This window comes from Ictidomys tridecemlineatus, chromosome 12 (assembly GCF_052094955.1).
Source record: "Ictidomys tridecemlineatus isolate mIctTri1 chromosome 12, mIctTri1.hap1, whole genome shotgun sequence".
Classification (NCBI taxonomy): domain Eukaryota; kingdom Metazoa; phylum Chordata; class Mammalia; order Rodentia; family Sciuridae; genus Ictidomys; species Ictidomys tridecemlineatus.
Window position 1 is genome coordinate 76,014,469 of NC_135488.1, and position 16,003 is coordinate 76,030,471.

General features: G+C 34.8%; 1 protein-coding gene across 7 annotated transcripts in view; it reads right to left on the reverse strand.

Moving 5' to 3' along the window:
• The window catches only part of Ccdc85a (coiled-coil domain containing 85A), a 176,301-nt gene that overhangs the window by 4,087 nt on the left and 156,211 nt on the right, over positions 1-16,003 (reverse strand). The window contains exons 4-6 of one of the 7 annotated variants that reach the window (XM_021724280.3): positions 7,598-7,732; positions 4,553-4,672; positions 1,469-1,567 (exon numbers count right to left, since the gene is read on the reverse strand). The exons of 2 other annotated variants lie outside the window; for them this stretch is intronic. In XM_021724280.3, coding sequence (XP_021579955.1) covers positions 1,469-1,567; positions 4,553-4,672; positions 7,598-7,732 — 354 coding nt within the window. The remainder of the gene's footprint in view (positions 1-1,468; positions 1,568-4,552; positions 4,673-7,597; positions 7,733-16,003) is intronic. 4 more of the 7 variants (XM_021724282.3, XM_021724281.3, XM_040271545.2 and 1 more) reach the window with 4 other exon arrangements.

Genomic DNA, 16,003 nt, shown 5'->3' on the forward strand with positions numbered 1-16,003 from the left:
CATGATTTCTGAACTTGGGAAAGAGCTAGTCCTTAGGAGATATCTGGTCCTACTCCTGACTTCATTATTCAAGATCTCATGTATGGATCTTGGTTCATTCAAACATAAAATGTGAAAGTTAGAGTTCTTATCCGAATCACCTATGGATAGGTGATTAGATGAAACTCCATCTTTATCCGATTACCCCGGAGCTCCATACTCTTTGCAGATCACAAGAGGATGACTGAGGTTCCTTCTAGTTCTATCATTCATATTGTCTGAAATTTATTGCTCATTACACAGTCAATAGATGAGAAGTAACAGGCACTCTTAGGCATGTAGCTCAATGTTTTATCTAAGGAAAATATTCAAGTTAAAACTACAGAAGGTGAAAAATGGGTGTTTTAGGAAATTATGGCGTCGATAACTAATTATATTTTTAAAACAGACAACAGATATGCAAGAAAAAAACACACACACAACTTGGAAAAGGTTGCAAAATAAAAAGCAGCCACAACACCGGCAAGCAGGAGCTAAAAAATCTCACCACAGCACATATAAAATGCCCATGGGACCCGTGTTAACATTTACTGGATTCCAGAAACATCTCAAGGAGGTCAATCAAGGTTTGAGAATATCTGGTTCTAACAGAAATACCCTTTAGCTTCAGGTCTAAGAAAGTTTGCTATCCTAATGGAGAAGAGAAAGATAAAGTATACTATAAAAAACAACTAGTTGCTTAATATATGATCAGTGCTTAACCATGATTTCTTGAATTTAACAAATGGCTTCCTCTACCAGATTTCAATTAGCTCTTTAAAGTTTCACAAATTGTGTTCTTAAAAATTTAGTTGGCAATTAAAATCCACGTTAATAATTACAGTGGATATACTTTATGAAAATAGCTTTCTGTGTGCTCCTCTCTCGATGCATGGATCACCTTCCCCACTCTGTCTCACCTTTCTATACCCTGAGTTCATGGCAACTAGTGAAAGATAAAGACAATATTTTTAATGACATGAAGAACTAAGCAAACATTACCAAAAAGTTCATTATTTTCAATAGATACAAATAAATCTGAAGGTTATGTCTTATCTATTTTTAAACACTGATCTTTAAAGAATGTCTTAAGTGACAATCCATTTAGGCAACAAATATTTAGAAAATGTTCATAGATCATTCTGGAATACAGAATTGGCAGATCATTTCTGATTGGTTTTTTTTTGCAGTGCTGGGGATTGAACCCAGGGCTGTGCACATGCTAGGCAGAGCTCTATCACTGAGCTACATCCCCAGCCCTCTGATGGAATATTTTATAATGATTATTTTTAATAAGCCTGCAATAAAACATTGAAGATAAAAACAAAGGCAATTGTATCATAAAAATGTGAAGACATTCGGTCAGCACTTTTAAAGTAGTCATAAAGCAATAACTAAGCTATGATGAGGCTTTCAACACAGAATACACAATAAAGCACATTAAACTTACATTGCACATTTCTCTGACTATAGCTTTTTCTGTCTCACTAAGGTCATGTTCATACTCTTTACCCTGTTGACGATCTATAGTTTCCTGAACATCCAAGACCTGGATTTGTTGAAAAAGAAAAGCAAATTTCACATGGGAAATTGTTAGTTGAGATAAAACCATGAAAGAGCTCCATTTTGTAAGAAACCTTTAGTTTTCTCTGTTTGCATCTCAGAGCGGAATACTATGCGACAAAACCTATCTAGAATAAAATCAACTTGATTTTTCAAATGGTCATTAATAGTCAACTGAATTCATTAAAGTCTAAATCAATTTGGTGCATTTAATTCGGTCATTAAGATAACCTAATAATGTGTACTATTTGGAGACAGTCAATACCTCTTGGTCCATTGTAGTTGTGAGTAATGTAATTATATGCCAAACAGTCCAAATGATATGTAGACATGGCATATAGAAAAGATAACAAAAAGAATATGCACATAATAACTATTGCCCTCAGTTCTTGCCTGAACATATTCCTAGTACCTAAGAGAAAGTGGAAATGCCTCTTTGATGGTAACAAAGAAAAACACTAGGTTTTTAGGATGAAAATATTTTTCATTAGAGTGAAATGTCTGGGGATAAAGCATTTTTAAACAATTTTACAGGCCTATCTTTCTACTCCTAAATTGGTTTTAAAACAATGTTCATTTAATAATTCTAAAATTTTCACATGGATACTTTCTATAATGCAAAAGGAGAGAAAACTTTGAGTGCTTCTGGTCGTTCTTCTCCCTATCAATCGACTTTTAAATCAGAGCTAATGACTTTCCCAAAGGCTCCTGCTAACCTAGCTGGTTCTATTGTCTTCATGGTCCATACTGATGGCCACATCTAAAACTGTCTCCTGAGAATTTGCAACAATGAACAGTAGGGACCTTTATGTCAAGTTCATCCATATTGAGACTAATTAGAGTTTATGAATTGGATGTATTTACAGGATTAAACTGCCATCTTGTTAATTAAAAAAATCCTAGCCATTACTATATAGATACCATTTCCATAAAGTCCTGACACTTGCTTCTTCTTAAATTACATTCTTTACATACCTAAGGGAAATTATTGACTTCGCTCAGTGAATATTCATATAAAACTTTAAAATCACCTTGAACAAGCAGCTCATTTGCCTACAAATTTGATTTGTAATACACCTCACAAAACTGTACTTCAAATCAATTTCTACTAAATGAGGTGAAGGCCAATCATGGATTTGAAAGCCATAGAAATATGGTATTATTACAAATGGGCTAATTTCTCATACCGATTTACAACACTCCCCCTACAAAATATGATCGTAATTTATTACACCCAGAGTTTTCCTTGGAATACATCAGAAAGTGGGAAACTGAGCCATTGTTCTAATAATTCCTTTAGAACACAAACTTCATAATATCAAATTTTTAATAGAGACCTTCTTAACAGTGCAGACATTGTCTTTTGAAAATGCATCTTAACTGTATTGTTTTTCAATACAGTTAACTCAGAACCAAACATCTCGTATTCAAGGGCCTCTAGTTATCCAATAAAGATGCTTCAGTTGCTCAGTATCACCCATCTGCCAACCAAGGACACTTCAGTGCTCCAATTAATACATAATATCTCCTTCTCTTGAGACAAAATTTCACATGAAAATTAGAGAATGAATTCAGAGAAAATTGAGAAGCCCTTCTTTGCCCTCCCTTTCCTTTGAAGCTGCATTGAAAAATTAGAAGACTTCAACGTGACCCACTATGCTGATCAGATAGATTCAAAGAGCCCTTGCCCTTTAACAAGGCAACAGATTGAGACAGTTGGATTAAGAGGGCGAGGTGCTGCTTTTGGAGTTTGTCTAGGCACTACAATGCTACAAAACTGACGAATCTGTGGCCCATTTTCTTTTCTGAAATGCTCTTCAGATGGCTAGTGCCCGATTCATGTTAAAGTTCATCCAAATACTGCTACACAGAGCAAAATGGTCAGTAAGCCAAAACCCATCATGCTGGCTGTACTGTCCCTTGAATTCCTCTTAGTTGCTCGCTTTGTAAATTATTCTAGCCAAGACAAAAAAAAAAAAAAAATGCATTGCCAATGGCCACCAGCCTGATTCTCCTACCTTTCCTCATTAAAAATCAGTTTGTGTTTGGAAAAACGCACTCATAAGCTAATGCAAAATATATGGAGAGCGCCAAGCCTTCTGCTAAAATTAAATCACCACAAGAACTGAACATTTCTCATCTGCTTTACACAGGTTGTGAAAAGGGTGCCACACTCCAAAAGAGCATCTTCAGTCTTAGGATTAATCATTCCAAAATTGAAACAATTTTCAGAAAAATTATAAAATATATGTAACAAAACACAACTAAAGCATTCTACCTAGATTAAGGATACCTGTTAGGAATTATAGATACATTTGATTTCATACTATGGGACTGATAAATTGAAGCAATTCCTTGAAATTAAGATTTTCATTACCTATTAGTTTATGTTCATCAATTTTACTTATTAGAAAACTCATTATTGGTTAAAAAAAATTAGCTTTACATAAGACCATACAACTTTTTTTTTAATGCTCTTTAATACAGCATTAACTGGAGTTTGAAGACCTAATTTCTACACAGAAGAGTAGGCTGTTATTTCTGTACTGTAAGTTGAACAATGTACTTCAATGCATAAAGTGAAATAGAGTACCTTCCTCATTTTGACCAACTATTAACTCCCTACTTCTGAAGACATCCATGCTACAAACATTGCACACATACCTATAACAATATTTCACACATATGGATATGCATGCATAGACTTCAACTTCAATGCATATAGGTATGAATCACATTACTCAAAACAAAATGATAAAAATAGAGATTCAACCATAAGTACTCAAACCCATTGTTAGTTTAAAAAAATTAAAATCATACTTCAAAGATGAAGATTAAAAAGTCATAGCATAAGGGATCAAAAAAATAAAGTATCTATGGTTAAAGCAAGACTGTGAGGATAACCAGAATACAGCAAACAAGCCACGACACAACTGAGGTTCTGGATAAATGGTTGCACACAGTTGGTTACCTTAAGAGAATGTACCACAGGTTCAGGCTGCTGAGAAGGTGTGGTATGTCCACTGAAGCTAGCTGGAGAGTTGGGTGAACTGTTACTCCCATCAGCCCCTGATGACAACCTAAAAGAACCCTTAGTAGAAAATCAACAACTTTGTTATTAAAACAAAAGTCGTTTATAACTACATAGATGTCATTCAATATGCAATCTCACTGCCAAATGAGAATTAGCCACCTTTTTCCTATGCTATCCTAAGATGCTATCAACCTGCTAATTTGAGTTTACTTGCTGTTTGACCTGCAAGAAAACTAAAAGACATCCAACAGGTCCAGACGTCATCTCTGATCTATTAAAGAAAGCAATGTCCCCCAAGGAAAGGCCATTAGCAAGATTTCTAGAATAACATTTGAATCTTAAAGATTCTCAAGAGCAGGGGAATTCATGAATTACTCCATGGCTAAGTTCAATGTGCTCATTCAGCAGGTTAAGTGCTACTTTCCATGTGTCTCAGTAGATACAGACTCATCACATTTTTGGACTGAAGAAACTGTCTCTTCTAAACTGTTTGTTGAGGGAAGACCTGTAGCAGAGCATTTTTGAAAAAGACTGGAGCAAATTCAGCATTTTCTTCAAGGAATTTTTCTATTTTTTAATACTTTTTAAAAAAATGTAAACAAAATAGATTCAAATTAAATAGTTTACTGATTCAACTCAAATGGTGAGATATAAGAAGTGAGCATGGTTAATTAGACCTGTGTGAGCCACAGTCATCTATCTGTACATGAACTGGGAATCTCTCCTAGAGGTCAGCCCTTTTATTAAAGATTGCTTGCAGAAAGACTAATGGATCAGTAAAGGAACAGAGAGCAACAGTTATCTACTCTCAAAAAATATATACATATATATGAATGAGCAGGAATGGAAATTTGGGGATTTTCCAAACGTTTTTAAACAAATGTATACATTTTGCCATGTCTAACAGTGATTAATCTGTTAGACATGGCAAAATGTATACATTTGTTATCAACCTAGTCCCCTCAATAGGAGTCACTGAAGGTGTAACATGAATTCATGAAGGAAAGATGGGTTGGGATATTAAATTGCAACATCTCTAGGTAAGTTTTGGGGGGTAAATTTTAGGTATGGGAAATGTGTGCAAAGCAAACGGTAGAAGGTGTGTGCTGTATGCATCCAGTGATTTTTGCAATGATTACTATTTGTGCAATTTGGAATATTTTCTCTCCTTGGTGCCATCATGTCTTCCTATGTCCCTGAAGGATCCCTTTGCCTACTTGCAAGCCTTCTAGGGTCATGTTCAGTTCCCTGAGACTTGGGCAATCTAGGCAGGTCTTCCTCCACCCCCACTAGCCAACAAGTAGAGGAAGCAGTAAAATATGACACTTAGGTCACTTCTCCGGCTTCTGTCTTCTCTTGCTACTAACTTCAACTGAAAGCAGTTGATGAAACAGGTCAGTCAATTATAAAAGGCCAATGGAAAGTGTAATCTTAAAATTTGTTTTCCTGTATTGTGTAACTCAAATCAAATAAGACATAATAATTCCTGATACACATCATAGAAGGGAAACTATTTGAAGTTTAAAAATGGTTAAGAGACATACCCTCCCGCTACCTCCACCACCAAATTTTAGGACAACTTCTCTGTCAAGAGCAAATAATTCCAAAACTATGGAGTACGAAGGAAGCTCCTCCTCCCTGACTAACCCATGTCCTCGGGCGTTGTGTTTGCTTCCCCCTAGTAGTACAACCCTTCAGAAAAGACTCCTGGAAATCATACAGAGTTCACTTCACCTCACAGTGCCACTTTTTTCCTCTGCTAATCTGGTTTTCTTGTGATGCGTAACCCGATTTCTAACTCTGGGCTATCCTTTTTCCAATTCTTGCTTTCAAACACACTCTGCCCAGTCTTTTTCAAAGGCTTTCTTAGATTTGGCAAAAAGGTAGGCATGTCAATTCTAACATGATCTTGTTTGGGTATGGGCCTTTATCTTTCAAAATCAATGTTAATAGCATCCTAATAGCCAGTTAGCTTTGGTCATCTCTCTTCAGAGACAACCAAATGCACATTTTTATTAAAGGGGGTAGGGCTATTGAATGCTATAGTAGAATCTTTCAAAGATGTGAGCGTTATTTAGTAGGGGACAACGTCTTTCAAAATTTTAAGTTTACCTCAAATTAGCTTTGAGAGTCATGAACTAGTAATCAAGGTTTATATTTTGTGTTATTCTTGTGATACCAGAAAGCAATAAAACATCTGGTAAAACTTAGTACCAATGGGTACTAAATAGTTTTCTAGGTTATAACATAGGCAAGCCCGTCACTCTACCTTTATTTTGTACTGTAAAATAAAAGGTTAGCTTTCTGTGTGCTTAACAGAGTAAAGCCAATCCTTGGAGAATTACTGAGGTTCAATCAGTACGTACACTCAGCTAACATTTTTTTTTTTTCCACCAAATTATTTTCTCTAAGTATGCTACTAAATGAAATGCCGGTACACCAAATGATGTTAAATATTCTCTTGGAGCTTATTTCAGTGAAATTATTTAAATGGTACATGCCTGGTTCAGGAGACGGGAGATTTAAAAAGTGGAAAATCTTAATCAAATTGGAAATGTGATTCCCAGCGTGAGTTGCTTGTTTTTCAAGCTCCACAGGAATACACACTGCACATCCCTCTTAGCCAGTAGTCAATGGCAAAGGACAAGGAATAATTTCCCGAGCAGCTGAGACACGACTGGTGGTGTTCACTCCTTCTCACAGCCCTGGATCTTATTTCTCTTCATAAAAGGTGCAGGGTAACTTTGTTGTTCTTGTTAGGGGTTGCTCAACTTTAGTCTCCAGGTTCAGGAAGAACACTGGTAACAACCGTTTTAGGAAACAAAAGACAATTTCCATCCTCCCTCCCAGTTTTAGACACACAGCCACCTTCTCCCATGTGTTTGGACTCATTCTCTATCCCCATGGATAACTTTTCTTCAAACAGCAGAGCCATCTGGTTACGCACAAGCAAATGCAGCCAGCTGACTCATCTTCACTCACCGGGAGAGTGGGCAGGCATCGTCCTATTCCTCGGCACCCTTGCCACCACTGCAAGACCCGCCGGGCTCTGGGCCCCCAGCCTTTCTCCATATTTGAGCTGTTTCTAGTTGGAGGTTGCCTTCTATTCTGGGTGGCCTTATATTTGGAACAATACGGTACAATCACTCAGAAAAATACTGTTTCCCAAGTCTCAAAAAAAAGCAGATAGAACAAGATGCTTAATGAAATGAACCACAATGACCACGATGGCAAGCTGTGACATGCACCTTCAGCTAGGGAAACACAAACATCAGCAGTCTGAAGTCTGTTGTATTACAGCTCAGACCGATTTCTTCTACATGTTTTGGCAAAAGTATAATTCCATTCTCAAGTTTTCAAAATGAGTACATGGTAAAGGTAAAATGGCAGAAAAATCTTGAAGCCATTTAAACATTATTGCATGGGTTTTACCTGTGAGAATCAGAATTACCATATGTCTTCCAGGTATCTAAATTGCAGAACTTCATACAAGTTACTTTTTTTCCCCTCTTAATAATTGGAAGCTGAATGCCCTTTTGTTCAGAAACTCAAGGTGGGAATAATTTCAATAATATGCAGAAAAACTGACACTAATCAAAGTTTTGACAAAATTGCTGCACACTGAAGAGGATGTAATCAACTAAGAAACTTCCACTGCATTAAAGTAACTATTTTACATAGAATTTTTAATATTCATGTAGATTCTCTATTAATCACTTAATTCCCAAATGTCTATGTTTATTGGAACTAGAGATCACACAACTGAAAAAACATTGTTTGTTGCTTTTTTTTTTCTTTTTCTAAATTTCAGCTTTTTTCCCCATGGTCAAATGGTATAATCCTATGAAAATAATCAGAAGCAAAATAAACTTATTTGAACATGGTTTCCTTGCACTACCAATTTTCACCAACTATTGACAAAGAACACTGTCCCAAAGAACAAGGAAAAAAAATATTATGGAAAATTCACAGGCTATTCCAAAAATGCTAGTAGCTAAATGTCGAGGTTAATTTGGGGAAACTAATAATATTTTCATTCATTTTCTTGGAAGTTAGTATGTGCTTCTAAATGGTGCTGGCCTAATTTTCACTTGTTTGGAATTTTTGGATGCTGAACAACAAAAATGAATAATGGTCTTAAATGAAGTTTTTTAAAAAAGGGAATTAATATCTAGCAATTACTACTCAAATTCTTTTCTGAATATGAATTCAGCCCTAGTTCCTACCAAATAAGTCATGCACATTCTATTCTTCACATATAACAGAAATAATTATAAACTTACATTTGGGTAATGATGATTTCAACGCTGATATGAATATTGTTTTGATAGTATTTCATATGTAAGTGTGTAATCTATTTCCATCAGCAAAAGAATTATATCCAACAGTTTACAATATAATTCTTAAACTGAACTTCTAAATATTTCTGTGATGATTAATGAGTACTGCAAACTGTATACTTTTACAAATAAGGAGACCTATCATCTGGATTTGGTTCTTTCCATGGCTTATGCATCTCTCAGATCTTATGTGTTCGATTCAACAACTAAGTAAAACATTCAGGAATTCTTCGGAATTCTATTTTCATTCATTCTTAATGTTTAGAAAGGCTAAATCCTAATGCCTGTCCACTGTGAGAGAACTTATTGCCAAACCCATGAAATCTAAGGTTGCATCTATAACCATTCAGATACTCTACAGAGAATGCACAATATTTACCCAGATAGTATATAAAATAACAAATACACAGGTAAATCTTATAACTAAAGATAAAAAGAAACTTATATTATAAATACATATCTCAAAAAAGAAGGAAATATATATGGACCAGACTTTTGTGGAAGAATAAAATGTTTGATGCAACTCTTTTAAAGGAAAAAGTACTCTTTGGAACCAGGATTATTGATTTCTTATTCATATAAGCAACTTTTTAAAAAACCTAGGCACAAATAAAAATGTGTTCTGGGCCAACCATCATATTTGACCTTCAAATAAATTGTATCTGAATGGCATTTCTATACTAATGAAGGCTTAGCCCTTTTGCCAGGATTGGAATCAGTCATGGTGTTTTCTTGAAGACGGCTTTGTAAACCTCAGCAGGTCAGTTGTTGGACTTATTTCTGTAAACTTTGGGGCTCAAAAGTGGGTAAGCTAATTCTGGTCATCAGTTGGAAAAACAATTCCAAATGATCTGAGGGGCTTCCTGTTTTCTGAGGACTTTTGTTTTTCTTGGTCTTGTTTTCAGTGATTTTTCCAAAATTTAAAAGTTACAAAAGAAATACCTGAGTGACCCCCAATTTCATAAGTTTGTATATTGGTCAGCTACTTTATATACAGATACATGGCACAACTAACAAATTATTTTAGATACTGGGATAACTCCCTAAATAAGAGAAAGTAATGCTCTGCACCAAGACTGTATGGGATGTAAATTACAGATTATTTACTATGTGGTAAGTGCCCATGATAGAAATCATGAATTCTAATGCTGTAAACAAGCACTCTTGATCAAGAAATAAAAGTATCCCTTCACATCACAGAAAATATGAGTACTTCTATGGCTCTTACTAAGTATCTGAAAGACTTTCCATGAAAGTTGAAAATTTGTAAATCTTGTATTATTGCCCTTAAAATAATTAATGTATCCTCAATGAAGACTAAAGCCCAAATTTTAAAAGAAGCATCTAAACAAATAGAATATATATTATTTATTATCTTGCTGAGTAAAATTATTGTAATTTGTAATATTACTTTCAACAGAAGTGGCAGAATGAAACTGTTGTAATTAAGTTGTCATTTTGCTATTTTGTTATTATGTTTTGGTTATAGGTATTTTTAGTAAGATTATTTTAATTAGCACTCTGAAAGTTTCCATTCTTTTGTCCTACAGAAGAACACATTAAAAGATTTAGCAAGAATATTGTCCTTTTTCCCCTATTATACAAGCAGTAAAATAAAAGCAAAGTAGGAGTCTGAAGTATTTTAAGATTATTGTTTTCAAAGCAAAAAGATGTATGCACTTTGAGTACTGTAGCAAAATAGATCTTCCTCACAGCAAGACAGTCTTGAAAATTGCATCACTATTTTAAATTCTAATGAGATCCATATGAGTTTCCTTTCAAATAAGAAAATGATACTAATTGCTAACATGATGCAGTGGGCATAGATGTATCTCATCCTATCTAGTCTATTTCCACTCAGCTTTCTCCACCTTATAAGCAAGACTAATCAGTAGAATAGTTTTTAGAAAAGAGCAAAAATTATACAGGAAATGCAGAGATTTTACCCATCCACTTATATCCATTGTTTCATTAGTTAAGTAACTACCCAAATTAAAGGGTTACATAATTTTAAGAATAGCTGTGAACAACTCAGTCCTTTTTCATAAAATACAATGATATTCCAACAATCCTATTGCCAAATGTAAATAATTTTTGAAATTTAAAAAGTTATTCTAATTTTACACATACTCCTTTATATAATTCCTGTGTATAATTATGCAATGTGACTCAATAAGAAAAACTTGCAGATAAACAAGCAAATGGTGAAAGAATTAATCAATTTTTTCCTCAAAAGTTTCTATACAAGTGTGCCGTAGTCTATTTTATTCCTCTCAAATTCTAAAAACTTCTGTAAGGGGGATATTATGAGATCTTGTGGAAAAAGAAGAGCTTATGAAATTTGTAATGAAGAAGTGAAAATTAAATCCTAAAAGAAAAGGGAGCTATCCTGGTTGCATCCTTTAATCAGGCACCTCAGCAAACTGCAGAAATACAGAGAGGGGAAAAAAATGTCTCTAAGAACTAGCCACTGCAAGCCTCAGTAATAAAGAATTATAAAGCAAAAAAAGTGATTTTTTTTTAAGGTAATGGGAATAGATAAGAGTCTGACTTGGCAACTTTTACCTTACCGACTTTGAAATAAGAGATGGGGAAATGAATTTTCACATGGACAAATGTGTAGCTTTTGCAAGAGCCTAGGGACTCAGGACATCCCAGGGGCAGATGTTGGATGGTTCTCCAAATTCCTCTGTACTGAAACATGAATTCAATATGGCATCTTTAACCACTGTCCATAACATTATCCCTTCAAACTATGACCATTCTTTTAGTTTTCATGTATTTTATTTAAAAAATTTCTTTAAGACATAGTAGTTTCTCTCTTCGTTCTTGCTCAGAGTTTTGGGTCCTATATGTAAATGAAGAAAACAACTTGCAAAACAGAAAACTTTTGCTTTTCTCAAATTTATGGGAATACATAAAATGTTATTCCGTGTAGAAATAATGAAATAACATAAAAATGAACATTTTTAAAGCATATTAAAAATTACAAAAGATGTTCACCTTGAATTTAATTTGTGGTCTCTGCAATGAAGAAAATTACCAAAAAATTAAAATTTCCAGAAAAAGTTCACAATGTTTCATTAGAGTTGAGGAAAAAATTTTTTAAAAAAACTGAAAGTGTTTCCTGAGATAAGTAGAAAACAAAACTATATTGTAGAGTAATGAAAGATAAATGCACTGGGCTGCTTATTGAACGTGTGTGTGTATGTATATATACATACACATATATGATGTCTCTATCAGATGCTGCATATATACACACACACTCCATTGATTAAAATCACAATAATACTGTAATGTCCTATAAAATGCAGGCCTTTCACTTGATTTAAATCAGATGTAATGCACCTAAAGCAAATTTTAGAGCCCAGCCTTCTTATCTATTATAGGAAACCAACTATGAAAGCCTGAAGATTGATTAGCTTAAAGTAGTTTCCTGGTACTTAAAGATGTTTAATCTTTTATAAGTCCTGAAGCTTGGTCAAACAGTATCTCATACCTCTATCAGAATATGTGCCTAGTTTAGGATGGGAGACAAATTCTGTTTTTCCTTATTATAGGGCAAGGACAGATGCTTTCCCTAATTGCAGGAGGAAAACAATGTTTCACTGAAGTTGGCCAGCCTTCATCCTGATACACTAAAACTGCATTAAATAGAAGCTCAGATTAGATAAGAGATTTTAAAGGTCGCCTATGAATAGACTTGTAGATGCTGAGATCCTCAATTTTGTTCTCATAATATTTAGTTGTTTGAAGTAAAAGAAAAGCACATTTCATTTAACTAAAGAACCTATTCAATTCTGATTTATAATATTTAAAGTTTTCCAAAATTTATAGATATTCATTCACTTCATAACTATGAAGCATCTATCAGACAATATATTTCAATAATTTTTTGTTGAAAGAGAAACAGTTCCAATTACAGCCTGTAGAGTCATGTCGCCTCAATTTAAATTCTTTATCTGATACTTAGTTGTATGACTCTGGACAAGCTATGTGACCCCTCTGTACCTCAGTTTCCTCCTCTATACAATATGGGGAATTGATATGTCACCATATGGTCTTAAATCATAAGAAAACAGTGCCTGGCTTGTGTAAGTGCTCTATACGTATTTGCTGTCATTATCACGAATGTTTTGGCTTTGGTTGTCAACACATTTTATAATGTGTCAATTTACTTTCACATACTTATTATATATAGAAATAGTTCTCAACCAGGGGCAATTTGCTCCCCCAGAGGGTACATTTGGTAAAAACGTGTACCAACATTTTTAGTTTTCAAAACTGGGGAGTTTCTACTAGCATTTAGTGCACAGACGTCAAGGATGCTACTAAACACCATGCAATGTGTAGCATGGGCCTCAAAGAACTTTCCAGCCCCAAGTGTCAACGATGTTGAGAAAGCCTGATTTAGAGAAAGAGAACTATGTTGGAAACTTGCAATGCAAAATCTCTGGTGACAACTCTGTGTAAGATGCTGCATGTCAGGAGAAGATGCCGGCAAGATTTGGAGCTCAGCAGTAGTGCACTGGCATGGGTTTGATTCTCAGCACTGCATATAAGTAAGTAAAATAAAGGTCTATCAACAACTTTAAAAAAAAAAAAAAACTAAAGATTTGGAGCTCGAAACAACTAAAAAGGAAACTCCCTCAGTTTCAGTCTTGAAGTATTCTGCACACAAAGGCATATATATTCCCATCCCCAAATAGGAAATGACTTCATAACAAATGGAACAGAATTAAAAATGTCCCGAACTGTAACAACACAACAAAGAAAGGGGGGGGGGGACAGCACAGGGCAGTGGTCCAAAGAACAGAGTTCCAGAGTAAAGAGATACAGCAAGCTGCAGCACCTTGAAAATCAAGACAACATATGGAGAATGAAATTGTCAGAAGGTGCTTTGTGGAAATTAAGGAAAATAAAACTTCCTTAATAATTATATTATTAATATTATTAATAATATTCCTCACTTTATTCTTTCCTACAGTGACTGTTTAAACAATGCCATCAAATAGAAGGTCCCTAACACTCCAAACAATATCCTTTTGATGGTAAGAGCAATATGCACGAAGAAAGGAGAGCAACCGTTCTCTCCTTCCGTGACTAAGGTGTGTAGTCTGTCTACATGTTTGTATCCTTAGTAGGTAGAAGACTTGAGAGGCCTTTGTCACAATGTTTCCCCATCACTAAGGCCCTACTACATGTTAGGACTATCCTAAGTGTTGACAATTTAAGGTGTAATAGATCTGTCTTAATCCTTTGAGAGTAACTGTATTAAAAAAGTTTTTTATATATATATATAAATAATTTAATATATAGTATTCAAACGACTCCACAGCAGGAAAACAAGCCAATTTTTAAAACATGGGCAGAAACCCAAATTGACGTTTTTCCAAAGAGACACAAATGGTCAAGAGGTAGATGATAAAACCCTCAGCATCACTAGTGGGACAAATGCAAATCAAGACTGAAATGAGATACAATCTCACTCAAGTTAGAATGACTGGTAATAAATAGAAAACATAACAAGTGCTTAGCAAGGGGAAATCTTATATGCTATCATTGATAATGTAAATTAATAAAGTCATTATGGAAATCAATAGAGGCTCCTCAGAAAAGAAGTAGTTCTACCTAAAAATAGTAGAACTACTGTGCAAACTAGCAATGTCACCTCTAGATACAGGTCCAAAGGAAATTAGTTATGTCAAATAGACACCTGCATTCCTATGTTCATGGCAGCACTGTTCACCAGCCAGGATATTCTAACAACCAAGTGTCCATCAATAGATGAATTCATGAAGAAAATGTTGGAGGCATACATACAAAATATAAGACTACTCAGGCATAAAAGATGACTACTCAGGATAAAATTCTGTCGTTTGTGACATGGATGAACCTGAAAGGCATTAAGTAAAATAAACCACACATACAGATATTGTGAGATCTCAATCATACATAGAATCAAAGTTGCTGTCCTACAAGTTGAGTGTAGAACAGTGGTTACAAAAGGTGGCTGGAGGTGGGAGGACTGGGGAGATGTTGGTCATAGGATACAAAATTTGTTAGGAATAAGTTCAAGAGACAACATGTTAACAATAATTAATCATGTGTTCTTGAAAATGCCAAGAGTGGATATGAAGTGTTCTCACCACAAAAATGATAACCTTGTGAGGGAATGCTATATACAGTCATCCCACCATGTATACATATTTCAAAATATCATGTACTTGGGTAATATAATTTTTTCTGCCAGTATTTTTTTTTAATTTTTAGAAGGTGCTGTTCTCAATACTTGATACTTCAATGATTTTTTTGTTTGTTTGGGGACCTAGAGATCTCTTTCTAGTCTATGTATTAATGTTCTAGCTCTTGGGCTAGAGGAAGATCCTGATTAGAATGACTTGGGGGCATGAGGATAGTTAGATTAAGAATAATCACACTCTCCTAATGATAAATTAATGACTCATCCAGATGAACTAGTACATACAGCTCTGTGCCCATGTGACTTCCTGTACTCCAGACCCAAAGCTGAAGCCATAATAATACAGAAAGTCTATACCTAAAATATTAATGAAATGGTTTTCTGAAGTTACCTATTTGTTGAAAATTACTGCCAACTCATTTTGAGGTGCTATGTAGGTCATGCTATAAATGAAATATAATAGGGATCCAGCTAAGTACAGTGATCTCATTAAGAGTCTAATCTCCTATTCCAACTTTCCTCTCTGAATTTGAATTCTAGTCACTCTTCTGAATCCTTCACTTTTTCTTGTCCCATATCCTTGATCAAGGATGTTACTTTTTTATTCTGGTTCCATATTTAGCATCTCTTCTTTTCTCCCTTGTCCTACAGTCTAAAAATCTTGTTTCAGACCCAGCTTTGCTAATGAGCAAGTCACATTCCTGTGAACTTTTCTTCCATTGCCTGACAGATGGGTATAATCACCACCCCACCTTAAGGGTAACTGACAAGAGTTCTGTTCATGGGTTAATTTTAAGCCCACTCACATTTTATAGTAATACTTCATACATCTTAGAATACTGA